Below are 15,263 nucleotides of genomic sequence, written 5' to 3'. Positions count from 1 at the left end.
GCACATGTGAGGCAGAACGGGCGGTGCGTGCCTCATGTGAGACAACGGCGATGGCGTGGATGAGCCGGTCGCTGGGGACAACTGTCTAGATACACAATATCTGTGGGAGTAGAGAGGGAGAATAAGGGTGTGTGGAGGCGATGAATTTTGTGCTTCCCTCACGGCAGGTACAGAGTCGCCAGATGCGCCTGCTGGGGTGTGTGGGCCTGGGTCAGGAGCAGGGGCTGCGTCAGCAGAAGCGGATGAGGGCTCGTGACAGCAGCTGGGTCCACGACAGCAGCAGGGTGCAGGACATTAGCAGGGAGTACCTGAGGGAGAAAAGAGGGGTGTGTGGGTCCGCACTCAGGAACAGAGGCCGCATCAGGGGCGGCAGGGGTTACTGCTGGGCCGGGGTCGGCGTCTGAGGCAGGACGGGTGTGCTGGGGTCGGTAGGACGTGGTGCTTAGGGCAGGAAGAGGAGCTGGTGTCTGCTTAGAGTAGCAGAGCTGCTCTAGGGTGTCTAACCTGCGGTGTAGAGACAGTAGCTGTAGAGCCGATGAGAGCTGCTTCTGGGTGGATAAGCCAGTCTTCCATGTTGCTTGAAGACTGGGAGCGTGATCAGTTTCTCCTCCATCCTGTGTGAGTGCGAATCTCCGGGGGTCACCATTTGTGGGGTATGAGATTGTTTGGTTCACACTCAGGATGGGATGGAGAAAGGAAACTCACAATGTGCTCTCTATATACATGTTGTATTGGATGTACAATGCAGCTTGGTGCTGGGAAGGCAGCATGGTTACAAGCGTGATGTAGAGAGAGCTGGTTGGTGAGGACGCTCAGAGAAGGACAGCTTGTGGGTCGCCATGCTCGCCAGCGGGAGAGAGGACCGCCAGGCAGGCGGAGGAGGAGCGAGGACCGCCAGGCAGGAGGAGGTGTTGCTGGCTGGTTGGTGTAGGTAGAAAGAGAGACAGATCACCACGAGGTCAGGTCTTAAATAGCGGGGGTAGGCGTGGCTTAGCAGTTGACCCCCGCTCCGTGGTGTATGGCGGCGCTGGTTGACCTAGACCACGAGGCATACACTGGGGAATTGGTGGGGTCGGCTAGGCAGCGACAAACAGCGTTTGTAGGGGAGAATTCCACTACAATACTTTTAATAAGGGTGAAGAAGTTGATTACAGTTCTGAAATTCATCGTATTGCGTGTGTAAATATGTGAACGCCTAGTCGCGTGAGAAGAAGCGTATAGCTGTTCTGCTGGATGTTACATATGGTTTCCTAGTCTGGGAGAAATTACCTTTACAACGGGCCCAATTTTTTGTCTTATTCTTATTTATTATTGACTGATCGACTTTTTTTCCTTTTTGTCTTTCTTTCCATAATTTTCTATATATTTTCTTCACTATTTCTTTCCGTATTGTTTCCAAATAACAGTTCTCCTAATTTTATTGTTCTCTGAAGACTGTGTTGGACAACAGTTATTTCCAAGACAGTACAATGTCATAATTTTTAATGACAGTCCGGGAAGCTAACGCGTTAGCTATTCCATGCATCTTAAAATGCCTTTATATTCTATACAATGGATTAACCTGGGAAAACCATATCATTCTTTAACAACACCTATTGGTATAGTTATGTTACTGACAAGGGTAGACTGCCCCCACCCAGGCTTTTATTAGAATATAACTGATATCATTAAAAATGTTAGGGAGCGTGGTAGATACAAGCTTAGGCACATGAGTTACAGTATTGATTTTCTGAGAAGCAAGTGTTAGAGGGGAAACAGCAGTGATACTCACAATTTACATGTACCAGTTCTCCGCTAGGAATAAACATTGATGGTTTACTCACAATGCATATAACAAACTTTAATACTGGTAATATCAATATTTATGGTTTCCATACTCAACCTGTTAGGACAGGCTTGGAATCCAATGTTCTGTTTGTTCATTTGAGGGATGATAAGCATTGCATTGACTGGGATAATGCCTCCTCAATATTACCTTGTAATTCAATTGACAGTAGGAACATTGTAGGGGTATCGATGTAATAATGTTGTCTGTTGCTGGCCTCCTGGTTGAATGAAATGTTAACAGCTAGGAGCTTGCTGGAGGAGATGTTGCTTGTTCAGGAAAATGGGCAGAATCAGAGTTGGTTGGTGAGGAAGCTCAGAGAAGGACATGCTCGCTGGCGGGAGCGAGGACTGCCAGGCAGGCGGAGGAGAGGCGAGGGTCGCCAGGCAGCGGCGGAGGAGGAGGTGTTGCTTGTTCAAGAAGATTGGTCAGACTGAATCTCAAGGGAGAGACAGAGCTTATATACCTCGCAGCAGCCGCCATGAGTCATGGTGGGAAAACCCGAGAAGTAGCCGGTGAATAGTTTCGTTGCTAAGATACGGTAACATCTGGTTGGTTGCTAGGGAAGGCGGCACATTGGAATGCGATAGCAGGTGGTGAGCTGCTACGCAGTTGTAGGCAGTTGTAGGGGAGAAGTCCACTACAATACTCCCCCTCCCCTCCAGGCGGTGTAGGAGACTTGTTGATTGTAGAGTTGCTTAGCACATGTGAGGAAGACCGGGCGGTGCATGCCTCATGTGAGACAACGGCGATGGCGTGATGAGCCGATCGCTGAAATACAACTGTCTAGATACACACTATCTGTGGGAGAAGGGAGAAAAAGGGTGTGTGGAGGCGATGGATGTTGTGCTTCCCTCACGACAGGTACAGGGTCGTCAGATGCGCCTGCTGGGGTGTGTGTGGGCCTGGATCAGGAGCAGGGGCTGGGTCAGCAGAAGCGGGTTAGGGCTCGTGACAGCAGCTGGGTCCACGACAGCAGCAGGGTGCAGGACATTAGCAGGGAGTACCTGAGGGAGAAAAGAGGGGGTGTGGAGGCGATGGATGTTGTGTGCTTCCCTCACGGCAGGTACTGCTGGGTCGGCGTCTGAGGCAGGACGGGTGTGCTGGGGTCGTCAGAATGTGGTGCGTGAGGCAGGAAGAGGAGCCGGTGTCTGCTTGAAGACTGGGAGCGTGATCAGTGTCTCCTCCATCCTGTGTGAGTGCTAATCTCCGGGAGTCACCATTTGTAGGGGTATCGATGTAATAATGTTGTCTGTTGCTGGCCTCCTGGTTGAATGAAATGTTAACAGCTAGGAGCTTGCTGGAGGAGATGTTACTTGTTCAGGAAAATGGGCAGAATCAGAGTTGGTTGGTGAGGAAGCTCAGAGAAGGACATGCTCGCTGGCGGGAGCGAGGACCGCCAGGCAGGCGGAGGAGAGGCGAGGGTCGCCAGGCAGCGGCGGAGGAGGAGGTGTTGCTTGTTCAAGAAGATTGGTCAGACTGAATCTCAAGGGAGAGACAGAGCTTATATACCCCGCAGCAGCCGCCATGAGTCATGGTGGGAAAACCCGAGAAGTAGCCGGTGAATAGTTTCGTTGCTAAGATACGGTAACATCTGGTTGGTTGCTAGGGAAGGCGGCACATTGGAATGCGATAGCAGGTGGTGAGCTGCTACGCAGTTGTAGGCAGTTGTAGGGGAGAAGTCCACTACAACATTATAGAATCCACGAGTTACACGAGGAGGAGCCTCGGCTGTAAGTACTTCTTTACGGATTGTTCTCTTTATAAAGTGAAGACAACCTTCAAGGACTTTACTACCCACTGAAATTTTAAAACGTAGACATTTTACAATTATTACTCAATACTTATATTATCGATATAATATATATATAGCATAAAATAACGTGTATTATTATTATTCCAAATTAATATAAGAACCACCCATCCGTTGACACAATTTTGACGAAGGCCGAATATATATATATATATATATATATATATATATATATATATATATATATATATATATATATATATATATATATATATATATATATATATATATATATATATATATATATATATATATATATATATATACTGTACTGTATACAGTATATATATATATACTATGCATACCCATTTAAGACCAGTATCGGACTGCCATCTCTAAGGGAGGGGGGAGCCATTAATTGTCAAACACTTATCTTTGGCCCTGCTATGAGCGAGGGGTGTTTGTGATACATACATATTGGTGTTAAAAATGGACTCGTTTAATACTGTATTTCGGATTACCTGGACATCCGATGTGTCCATTAAAACGATATGGTATTGAATTTATCAGAGTGGCCTTTCTCCCAATTAGTCCAATATAGCAAGGTTCCATTTATGCCTGTGGCACTAATTTATATTAATTAAAACAAAGATGAATATTATGCTTTAAATGGTTTATTAAAAATAAACAAATACCATCAACAATATGGGAATTTGTTTTGAATTTCCATATGTGAAGTTGTGTGGAACTAGAAGAGATTTTGCGGCATTTTCTAAAAAAATATGTAAATTAGGTACCAGACACACCAATGGTTCTAACGTTATCACTTAGCTCAGTCCTGTACTGTGCCCAAGGGTGATCTGAAAGTTTCACCTGTGACGTTTTAAGCCATTTTTTGTATTCTAACAAAAAGATCTTCATACCTTCCAGCTTTCTTCTTTTGATTTTCATATCAGCATTTTCCCCTTCCTGTAACATAAATCATATTTGAGAGACTCTTTACAGGCATATTACAAATTCTTACTGGTGTAAATATATCTTATAAGTTCCTTAGTTACCTTAAAGCCACTGAAATGCCTCATGAACATCCCACTCCAGCCTTAAGTCTAAACATGTTCCACTACCAGGTTGCCTGTCCAATTGGATCAGAAAAAATGCAGTTTACAACTCCTCGCCCAGTGAATAAGGGCTGAAAAAGGAGAGATTATTTCACATCCTAATCCCCCCGATTAAAAATGTAAGAAGCACAATTTAATCCATTACAATTATGTAATCTACCAGTTTATTACCATCTGAACTTCAACTCCATCTTCTAGCTGGATCTCCTATCGCAGTACAATACAGTAGTTTGGAGAGATAAATATTTATCCCAACTTTTGCCTTTTCCTGTGACTGATACCTATATGGTTCCTATTTCACAGCAGCTGGTAAAATATATAATGATTTTTTACTTTCAAAATGTTGGACAATAAATACTGTAATACTGTACAGGTAATGTTGTCCATTGACATCCCACATCTTGACCTAATGATTGCCAATTTAAGTCCCATGGCCAACCAATGAGTGGGACACACCCCAGTCAACCCAGTTGCAGAGTAGGGATCCAACTTTACAGCTAGAGAGCATAAAGGTGGCAGAAACCAGAGCAAGCCAAGCTGCCTCCTTGTGTAGTAAAGGCTTAGTCTCCTCTAATAGACCATCAGGCCCATGCGACCCACTTACTGGTATAATCTCTCACTGCATGTGTAATTTAAACACTAAAAATTTTAAGTTTACTTACCATTTTCAAGAGAGTATTTCGTGCTTTTGTCCTGCCTTGTTCAAGATATTGAAGAAGAAGCTCATCTGGAGTGATATTTCTTTGGTGCATTTCTTTCAATATCTCTAAAGTGTAGAAATACTCCTGCCTCACCAAACTGTTCTTCACCAAAATTGTCAATATCTCCAAATTTGGTCTGAGGAAGAAATGGACAAAGGTTACACAAAATATTGATAAGGGATCAAATATCATTTAATTCATCACACAGCATATTAGATCCAGTTTTCCTCATCTTTTGCAGCTGAAGTCCTAAAATTTCTCCATCTACATATATTTGAGGTCAGGCTGCATGTAATCTGCTCAATTCACTGAAAAAAAGAGGATTGGCCCTGAAATCCTATCTTCTACCTTAATCCACAAGGCTGTAAATTGAATAAGAAATCCAGAGGATAGCCATTGTAATTGATCTCCCACAACTGGAGCCATTAAGAGTGATAGGACAGAAGAACCCTAGCTGATATATTGGGGGCTGTTTGAGGTCTTGGAACTAATAATAATAGGAAGGATTTTCAGCCATGGCTACCTGTGGATGTTTCAGTTGTAATCACATGCTCACAGCTCTATAAGTAATTATAAAATACTGTACAGTCAAATACATGAATGACAGAAACAGATTAAGACTGGTAGATAACAACTGTCCCACACTCAAGTCATTGACATTATAAAATCATACCTGAAGTTTGCAGCATCCATATCACGCAGTAGGTCCAGTGCATTGTCAAGGTAACGACAACCCAGAGCCAAACATCCAAAAGTAGCAATATCAGGAAGTAAGTGATGTTCCTGCATAAGTTGAAGAACATCCTGAAATGAAAATAATTATTGTAATCAACCTGATTCACCCTTATTGGTCTAAAATATTAAAACTGTACAATATAGTTAGTTAGTTACCAACTAACTAAATATAAATATATATATATTTATTTATTTTTACACATAAAGCACCATGTGAACAAATAAAAATTGTATGTCGTTATTAACTCGAGACATGACTTGCAACTTGTCAAAAAAGATTCAGGAATTGAGACTCACCAATGAAGACTTAGACACATCTGCAATGACTTGTGGATAAGTTTGGTAAGAACAGTCTTGTGTTTCAGATGTAATAAGATTCATACAACATTAATCATACCAGAGGAAGGGTCAAGCACTAGGTAGCTATGACCTTCTGGATCTTTTGAAAATTTCTAAGGTCATAAAAAATTTGCTTTTTTTTTTAGGGGAAGGATTGATTTTTTTTCTAAGGGGGAAACTTTTTGTGGGGAGATATACTACTTTGTAAACTATACAGTTCAATCTGAATTAAGTTACTGGTGTCTTGTTATTTTTATAAGATACAATACTGACGTACCTTGGCACCCTCCATATCTTGCCGAAAATTTCGTTTGCGTATTAGCAAGTTGCAAAACTGTGTGTCTGGATTGAGGCCAATATTCTTCATTGACTGGAGAAGTGCCTTGAAAAAATTGATAAATTTAATTAAAAAAATGCATTTGAATAAAATAAAAGTACTGTACTAGTCCTAAATTGTACAGTATACTTACTTTAGAGTAAAAAAGTATCAAGTTCAGAGAATACCAAAGTTGTAATAATAAAAAGTAGTATCTGACTACATGAATAATTTACTGTCCTAAGCACTTAAAAATGCTCATAACAATAAATGATTAATTTTACCCCTAGGCAGAATAATTTTGTCTCATTCAGCCTTAGAACCACTAACTCATTCCTACCACCACGTACAGGTAGTTTCAAAAATGCCCAAGTGCTTAAATTTCATGATTCATTTTACTAATATGTGTGGAACTTTAACAGCCATTTTCCATGCTTGTGTGGGTTGGCCGTGATTACCTGATGGCACGGAGTCCAAGTTGCCATCATGCAAATTTGAAGTAAGTTTTATGGCTGGATGCCCTACCAATCACCAACCCACTTTTACGGAATGGGAACCGACTTTTATATGAAGGAGTTTCAAAGCGCCCTCTCAGCTGGTAAGGCAGGGTCGCTACTCCCTGCCTACCTGAAGTTGTTGTTTTCAATCCAAAGTTACCTCTTCTGCCTGAATGCTAGAGGGTAAGGAGCCCAGCAGCTGGGTGACTGTCTTCAAATCTGGTTTTACTCGATCCTGTGACATCTGCTTAAGTATACCACTGGGACCACCTAGAAGAGCTAATCTGAAAATATTTAAAAATGATAGAGCTTTATTAAGAGTTCCATGGCTACCAATAACATAGTAGAAAATTACTATTCCCTGTTATTTCAAGAACCTATGAAGAACATTTCCTTAACCTACCACTATGAGATTTTCCTTAAGAAGCAACAGCTAATTATTTGTTAGCCAACTATTTTTTTTCTAATTTTCAAGTTAGTTACTATATGACCCTCATTTCTCATCCTGAAGAATATCACCAACTTGTTTTTTTTTAATTTTAACAGAAAATTATATCCTGAGAGAATTTGTCAAGACAGAATAAGAATGCTTTTAAATTTTTATACATTTATGTAGATAAATAAATAGAGAAAACAGACACCCAACCCTCATGATGGTGTGACAATGACAGTGTAAGTGATGGTGAGGAAAAGGAACAGTGAAGAGGAGTGAAAACAAATTGCACAATATTAACAATGCATCAGTTATTATTTCAAGGTTTACAATTGATCACACAGGTAAAACAAATTATTTTTCTTTGTGTGTTGAAGCTGGAGTTCCCTTGAGTACCTGTTCTGTCAAGACAAAAAATATTTCACTGATTCATGTCAGAAGAATGACAAAATCAGCATCATCACCACCTTACTGAATGGCATACAGTAACTGCTTAAGGTTGGGAGTGGTCAGAGAGAGAGTGGAAGTCAATGGTGGCCTCCTTCTCTCAAAATAATAGTCTTTTAGATGAATATAATACAGTATTTGCAGTAAGATGAAATATTTCATTCTGGAACAAGTGCTTTCCCCATTTAATTCAACCATGGCAAATAAGATACCTATACAGTAAAAATCACCACACACGTTCACTCTGGTTTAGTTTGTACAGTCGTGAACAAAAAGTCCTGTTGCCTACTTCTGCTGTTACACAAACCCTGAGATTCAGACTTGTGAATCCGAAGCATTTAAGGACAGATTAGTGCATCAGTGTCTATTGCTCCAGGTTCACAAGTCCTGAATCTCGGGGTTTGTGGAGCAGCAGATGAGGCAACAGGACTTTTGTTTGTGACTTTGTACACCTTCAGGAGCTTCCGTGATTAACAGACAGGGCAATGTAATAATTTGAATGGTGGCAAAGTCGTCAGCTGCTCTTTACCACACCATAGATGGCTTTGGCACACACAAGCTACTTCAGTGTTGCCATATCTAGAAGCTCCCTGTAAAATGTAAAGAATGTGTGTGTTTGGGATTGTGCTACATATATGTCTCTGTCATGTCATTGTTGTAAAACTTACCTGTCCTGTGGCTGATCCAGTGGTCCCAAGCCTATAATTGTTCCACTTGTTATTCTTTTCCCCAATAAGTCAGGTAACACATGATTCTGCACTCCATCACCTTGGACCTCTCTTTTTACTTGAATCATACCATAATTTTGCTCTTCAGGGATATTTCTTGGTTCAGAGGAAAGAGGCTCTTTTTTATTTTCTACAACTATGACTTTTTCTGTGATTGTTTTTCTCTCTCTCTTTTCTTTTGTTCCTTTGTTTGAAGTACAAAAATTTCCTTCCAGTAACTTGGAAGTTAACTGTGGGTCGCCAGCACTACAAGCACTGATGGCCCGTATTAAGAGATTATAAGAATATATGTCAGGAGACAGCTTCAACTCTCGTAATTTCCTCCAAACCTGTTGACAAAACAAAGTTGCAATTATCCAAAAATAATGTGATACTGTATATCAATGAATAACTTTGCTCCTTTAAACCAAATCAACTATTACAGCCAAATTTCTTGTTACAAGTTCTCAAAATTTGTGAATTATTCAGTACAATAATTAATGTAAGTTGAAAGTTTCAAATCATCAGCACCAAGGTTCCCTCTAATATTTTTACATCACAGTAAAAAATAAATATTGTTATGTGCATACTCTAAAGTTACCATGCTTAATTTTTTTAATTTAATATGATGTCACAGTCACTAATAATATGCGTAGCTGGAAAATTTACTCGAGTGACACTTAATGGAGCCTAAAGGGAAGAAAAATCAGCTCATATTTTGTCAATAGATATACATCAGCTATTAAAACAGCTATGAGGTTCAATATCTTACCCTTATTGCATGTCTAAAACCAATTTCCTTGTTGGTGATACACGCTTGTAGCAGAAAATTTATAGTTTCAGTGGTAACCAATAACCCTTGTTCGATCATGTCATCAACAATTTGAAAAGCTGTGTTGATATTTCCACATCTGCCAAATGCTGAAAAATTGAATCTTAAAACTAACTTTCTTCACAATATACTTCTGCTTTCAATTAATTAAATTACTGTATATAAAATCAAAATCTCTGCATTTTTTCTAATGAACACTGACTTTGGCCATCTTCTGTTATGTACTAAGAGAATGTTATTAATGTAACGACAGAAGAGAAGATCACAAGTTAAAAGTCTTATGGTCTTCAGAAAAATTCAGTAAAAGATCCTTTACAGCATCACTTTCATTGAGAGGTCAACTATCAAAAGCTTTTTTCCAATGGTCTACAGGCAGCTAAGATACATTTACAAGAAGCTTAAATCTTTGCAGATAAACTATTTTTCCTTAAAATTCCAAATTAAGTTAAGAAATTCACCACTTATGATACAGATTGGAGGAAGCTTTGCCTTTCCTAAGATGAAATACAGTAATCTTAGAAGAGTTTCCAAGTATATTCATATTGCCTAAATGAAGACTCATGGAAGAGAAAAAATTATTAATCTACAGTACTGTACATTAAATATTTGGTAAGTAAGAAATTTATTTGACAAAACCCAATAATTAAGATTGCAGAAATGAGAAATAAACAAAAGACTATCATTGTTACTACTTTCTGGTGTAATGCTTTAGGAATCTCAATAGGTTATGGGCAAAATTGAATCAAAATTAACCAAATCTTGTTCATCTAACAGGGGCTCTTAGTGTTGCTATTTCAACAGATGTGGCTAATTTCTGAATTACAGGTACCCCCAAAAAGTGATGGGTAGGGTCACGCTAAATCTATTACTTAATTTTAATCCTAAGACAGAGCCATTGTCCCAAGGGAAGGAACTGGTGAAATTAACAGAGAAAGTCTTAGATTCTGTTAATCCTGTATAAAGCAAAAGGTCACTCACACCTCACGAGTAAAGGACCAGCCCACCATCATAACACATAGAGAATGAACCTTTAATCATAGAATGGCTGATCGTTTGGTTGAAGATATATCCCTGTTCTAGCAGCTGTTCCCGAAGTCCAGTAGCCCGCTTCAGTCCATCTGTCAATGGCCACGGGGAGTTGGCACAGGCATTGAATAGTCCAGTGTAAGCTACTGGTTGAACCTTTAGTCCACGCTTCTTCATCTGGAAAATGAAAACAAAATAAACAATAAAAAAGGGAGTGTACTAGTTCTATCCTCCTTTACAATATGAGAGGAAAAACAACACAACATGAAAAGCGGTGATCATCTTACGCATGTTCATACTTTACCTCATGTTCAGATATTCCTGAGAGGTAGAGTGAGAGGGTAGTTGAAGTAGTACAGTACAGGGAACAAGAAAGCAATACACAGTATAACCTCACTTTCCCTTTAGCAACAATACTGATTATATTATCTCTATGAGAGGAAAAATAGTTTTCTTAAATTTTTCAGGTAGAGTACAGTACAGTACTGTACATACAAATAGTGTTGTACTGTATATCATCATCAACATTTTTTGGCCATTTTCCACACTTGCAAATCGTGGTAAGAGGATCCCTACTGCATATTTTTAACAGGGTATTTAAATGTGTATCTAAATACAGACTGTATATTAAAATGGTGGATTTTTTAATTATACTGTATACTGTACATATTTTCAAATACAGAACACTGCAAAAATTGGCATATGTAATAATTTATTTACTTTTGTGTAGCTTCCAAACTGTACAGTACTGTTATGTTTATTATGATTAATGTACAGTACAATGCTCCCTTCTCACTGTACAAATACAGTACTGTATAAAAATATTAAACACTGATATGGAATGTGTTTTGGATGTATTGTACTGTATTTACATTGTATTTATATACATTTTTTAAGTACAGTATACAGAATGCACTGTACAGTATTTAGTATCAAATTACAATCCAACAAATTACAGTAATGTATTTGAAGTAAATTAATAAATATATGTAAAGATATGACAATGATTATGCAATAATGTATAATACTGTATAATCTTAAAGCAATACCTGATTGTACAGCTGAAAAGCCTTTTTAGTGTAGCCTGCTCGGCCACATGCATTGATGAGAACTTGGTAACAGAAGTCATTAGGCTTGGCCCCAACTGATGGCATCTCCTCAAAAATCTTTAATGCTTCTGAAAGCTGAAATAGATTTGAGTGAGTAGGTAAATTCTCATTTTATGGTTAGGGAGGACACAAAGTGGAGTTCGACATCCCAAGTTAACTACATCAACATGAGGAGTGAAGGAATATAAGTGACCTGCCTTTTAAACTCTGTCCAATCTTCTTAAAAAAGATGACCACTAATAACTTCTTTACACTGCTGTGTCATGATTTTATATAAGACCACATCTTATACACTTCCAGCTCCTCTTACAAGTGAAGATGCCACCCTATGCCTGAGCCATCTATCCAATTAAACTCAACTACCCTACTACTGGGATTGCCCGTGAATATTTGATTGCTTGTTATATGTTGTCAAAAACATCCCTTAAATTTAATGTACTTTCAGCATCAATGGACACCCCTTTTCCTCTTATTAGTCAGTTAAAATGAGTTTTTAATGTAATAAAAACTATAAACTCACAGTACAAACCTTTCTTTCCTTACACAAATTCTTCATCTGCTGCCCATAATATTGTGGTCTGTGACTCCTTTTAAGCTTCGACTCCTGGTACTTCTCTTCTCTCTCATCACCTTCATCACCGACCTCCTTTTCATAATCAATCTTTGGCGGAGATACTGTACCAAATTCATCTACGTTACTTGATTTTAATCCACCTATAGCTTCATTTTCTGCAACTAACGGAGTATTTTGCTTCTGTCTTTCTTCTTCAGGTGTCCAATTTTTTTCTATGACATTTTTTGCAGCTTTCTTGGATGTAAGTCTCTTTAGAAAATAATAATAGTCATCCTCACTGTCATCTTGTAAAATATCTGTAGACTGCTTAAGAATTTCCTCATAGTGAGCATCTTTAAAGGCATTCCATTTTTCATGAGTATTTTCCAGGTGGTAATTTTTTAAACTATCCACTTTCTGGGTATCTCTATTCTTTTCTTGAATTTCAAAAAATTTCTTATTATACTGAATTTTTGGTAAACTTTTAACATAATTCTTGTCAGTATCCTTTACACTTAACTTTTTTTCACTGCAGCTGGATAGTGAAGCTAAAGAACCAAAAGTGTCACTATCATCTTTATTTTTTGAATCAGCCTTCACAGGTGTAGATGAAATCAGTCTAAGCCAGTGTGGACTGCAAACTGCTGACTGCCATAGAGGATGACACTTTCCCACCCGTAAATTTAGAGAATACATCTTTAAATGCACAGATATCTGGAAAAAAACATATTTATCAAATTATGAGAAAAATTTATCAAATTACATTATATATAATGTACATTATTCTAAACTGAAATGATTGAAATAATTGCATTTATAAATATCGAGAATAGTGCTGTACACCAAGACCTATAACATCAGGTGCACATAGTACAAAGTAAAAAAAAAAAAAAAAAACAACAACAACAGAACCACTCAACTGTGTATCAAGCTACACAAGCCATCCTAACCTAACCTAACCTTATTCAACCATAAGGTTAGGTTACTTTAGGTTGCCTGTTTGTAAATTATTTTGCAAAATTACCAATATGCATGCCGGTCATTTTTCAAAATAACATATTCCGCAAAAAAACCGTAAGATATACACCATGTAGCTACAGTACTGCACTGCAAGTTGTAAAGGGTGTTTTATCTTCACAATACAATGTTGGGTACTGTCTTATTTTGTGGGCACCACCTAAATATTAAATTTTTTCCCAAAATTTCTTATTAGGGGTATCTTTCTTTCAGTAATTTAAAAATAATCAGGGGTCCCCGGGTTATGAACGGGTTCCGTTCCTGAGGACGTTCTTAAGTTGGATTTGTACGTAAGTCAGAACACATGCTATGTGCATTCCGTACTTACAGAACAAGGTTTAAAATCCCACTACATCATAGCCTAAGTTCTTATATACATCTAAAATCATTTAATTTAAGACAAAAGAAGAAATAGAATGACAAAATAAAGTAAATGAAAGTAAAAAGGGTTAATATACAGTGTAGGACTAACCCACGGACGAGTTATTTGTATTACTGTTTACTTTCTTCCTTTATTTTCATCAGTGAGTTCTGATATGGAAATCATTTCTTGTGAAAATGTTTCATTTTGTAGATAATAAGGCGCCTAGGCGTGTACTAATTTGTCTTCCGGCGGTATTGAGGCCGCGCTCTGCTGAAGCGCTTTTCCCAGCACCTGAGGCAGTTTCATTTTCAGCATGACATGTGAAGGTTGTCGCCGGTTTTATATGGACGTTATTTGCGAATTTAGGGATAAAGACAAGACCCTTCAATTGTTCAAAGACCACGGCATTGTTTCTTTAAATAGAGACTGTCCACACTGCGGGAATCCCTGTGCTTTCAGACTGGAAATAAATTTTTTCATCACTTCCTTAACGCTGCGGCTCGCCCTTTCCCGCCACCTCAACACTTCACTCCGCCGCCCAGGCAGCACAAGCGCCCATATGAATTCATGTCCAGAAAAAGCCTAAAATTACACCATATCAAAGTAAGTTCTTTCTGTTTTATGCACCGAGGAGTCCGCGGGGCTGTAAGGAAGTTAGGTTAGGTTAGATTTGTTTGGCAAGGTTGGTTAGGTCTGTTTTTCATGCCCACAAAGGTTAAGTTACGTTTATTTTAGAAATAATCACTTTTTAACACATTTGCACAAAATAAAACAGTGTTCACCATAAAAGACATTGAAACTCCAGAGTTTTTAAAATCATTTTCTATCAATTTTGGCCACGGGTCAGTCTTGAATAATTACCGTTAAAAGTAAGTCATTAGGTAAATAAAATACAATAAATTACAAATTTAACCTCGTTCATATCGGAGGGCGTTAGTCGGGGTCCCCCTTATGGAACTTCCTGGTGTATATAATTCCTTTTCTGTCATTACTTCCACCATTATGATACATGACAGTAAAACTAACTTGGAATGGAAATGTTCTAAAATTTGCAACAGAGAAACAAACTGCTAGAATGGAAAGGGCTTTAAATAGTAAGGCATATGAAGTGTCTAACAAGGCAGAGGCTGTAGTGTGGAATAGGTAAAGAGGTTCACTGTAATGGTATGGACATGTGACCAGCCTTCATGAGAGTATGATAGTAAAGGGACAAATAAGCCAACAAAAATAGATACACTACCGGGTATGATATATTATAGCGTTCATGAATTAATATAATGTCTCTAAAACAGCTGAAGTGGGCAGGTCAAAAAAAAATACAGTATATAAATTGCCATTATTTCCTAACAACTAACCAGTCATGTGTTGTGGTGGGCGGCCTACACCATGAGAAAGCTGGCCTCTGATTGGTCGACTTGCCTACACCATGAGAAAGCTGGCCTCTGATTGGTCGACTTCATTGGTCAAGGGGATTTCGGCCAAGTAGGGATT

At 38.8% G+C, this 15,263-nt stretch overlaps 1 protein-coding gene across 4 annotated transcripts; it reads right to left on the bottom strand.

Moving 5' to 3' along the window:
- Window positions 1-4,236: 4,236 nt before the first annotated feature.
- LOC121863812 (pentatricopeptide repeat-containing protein 1, mitochondrial-like) lies at window positions 4,237-15,223 on the bottom strand. Of its 4 annotated transcripts, none has more exons than XM_042362666.1 (11): window positions 15,128-15,223; window positions 12,368-13,105; window positions 11,779-11,913; window positions 10,732-10,906; window positions 9,644-9,792; window positions 8,833-9,221; window positions 7,445-7,568; window positions 6,749-6,853; window positions 6,071-6,201; window positions 5,359-5,533; window positions 4,237-4,547 (listed from the first exon to the last, which is right to left on the bottom strand). In XM_042362666.1, the coding sequence occupies exons 2-11, from the start codon at window positions 13,085-13,087 to the stop codon at window positions 4,368-4,370; spliced, it is 2,283 nt and encodes a 760-aa protein (XP_042218600.1). In that variant the 5' UTR covers window positions 13,088-13,105; window positions 15,128-15,223; the 3' UTR covers window positions 4,237-4,367. The 4 variants fall into 4 exon arrangements, with proteins under 4 accessions (XP_042218600.1, XP_042218601.1, XP_042218602.1 ...); XM_042362667.1 differs by lacking the exon at window positions 15,128-15,223 and adding an exon at window positions 15,013-15,093; XM_042362668.1 differs by lacking the exon at window positions 15,128-15,223 and adding an exon at window positions 14,890-14,923.
- Window positions 15,224-15,263: the final 40 nt, after the last annotated feature.

This window comes from Homarus americanus, unplaced genomic scaffold (assembly GCF_018991925.1).
Source record: "Homarus americanus isolate GMGI-L3 unplaced genomic scaffold, GMGI_Hamer_2.0 scaffold48354, whole genome shotgun sequence".
NCBI lineage: Eukaryota > Metazoa > Arthropoda > Malacostraca > Decapoda > Nephropidae > Homarus > Homarus americanus.
This window is presented reverse-complemented; position numbering and strand designations above follow the sequence as displayed.

What these genes read in the sequence shown, in the direction of transcription:
- LOC121863812 (XM_042362665.1), bottom strand. An exon ending in CTGGATCAGCCACAGGACAG is followed by an intron (nt 7,569 to 8,832) that starts GTAAGTTTTACA and finishes AAATATTTTCAG; the next exon opens with ATTAGCTCTTCTAGGTGGTC. An exon ending in AAGATATGGAGGGTGCCAAG is followed by an intron (nt 6,202 to 6,748) that starts GTACGTCAGTAT and finishes TTTTCATTTCAG; the next exon opens with GATGTTCTTCAACTTATGCA.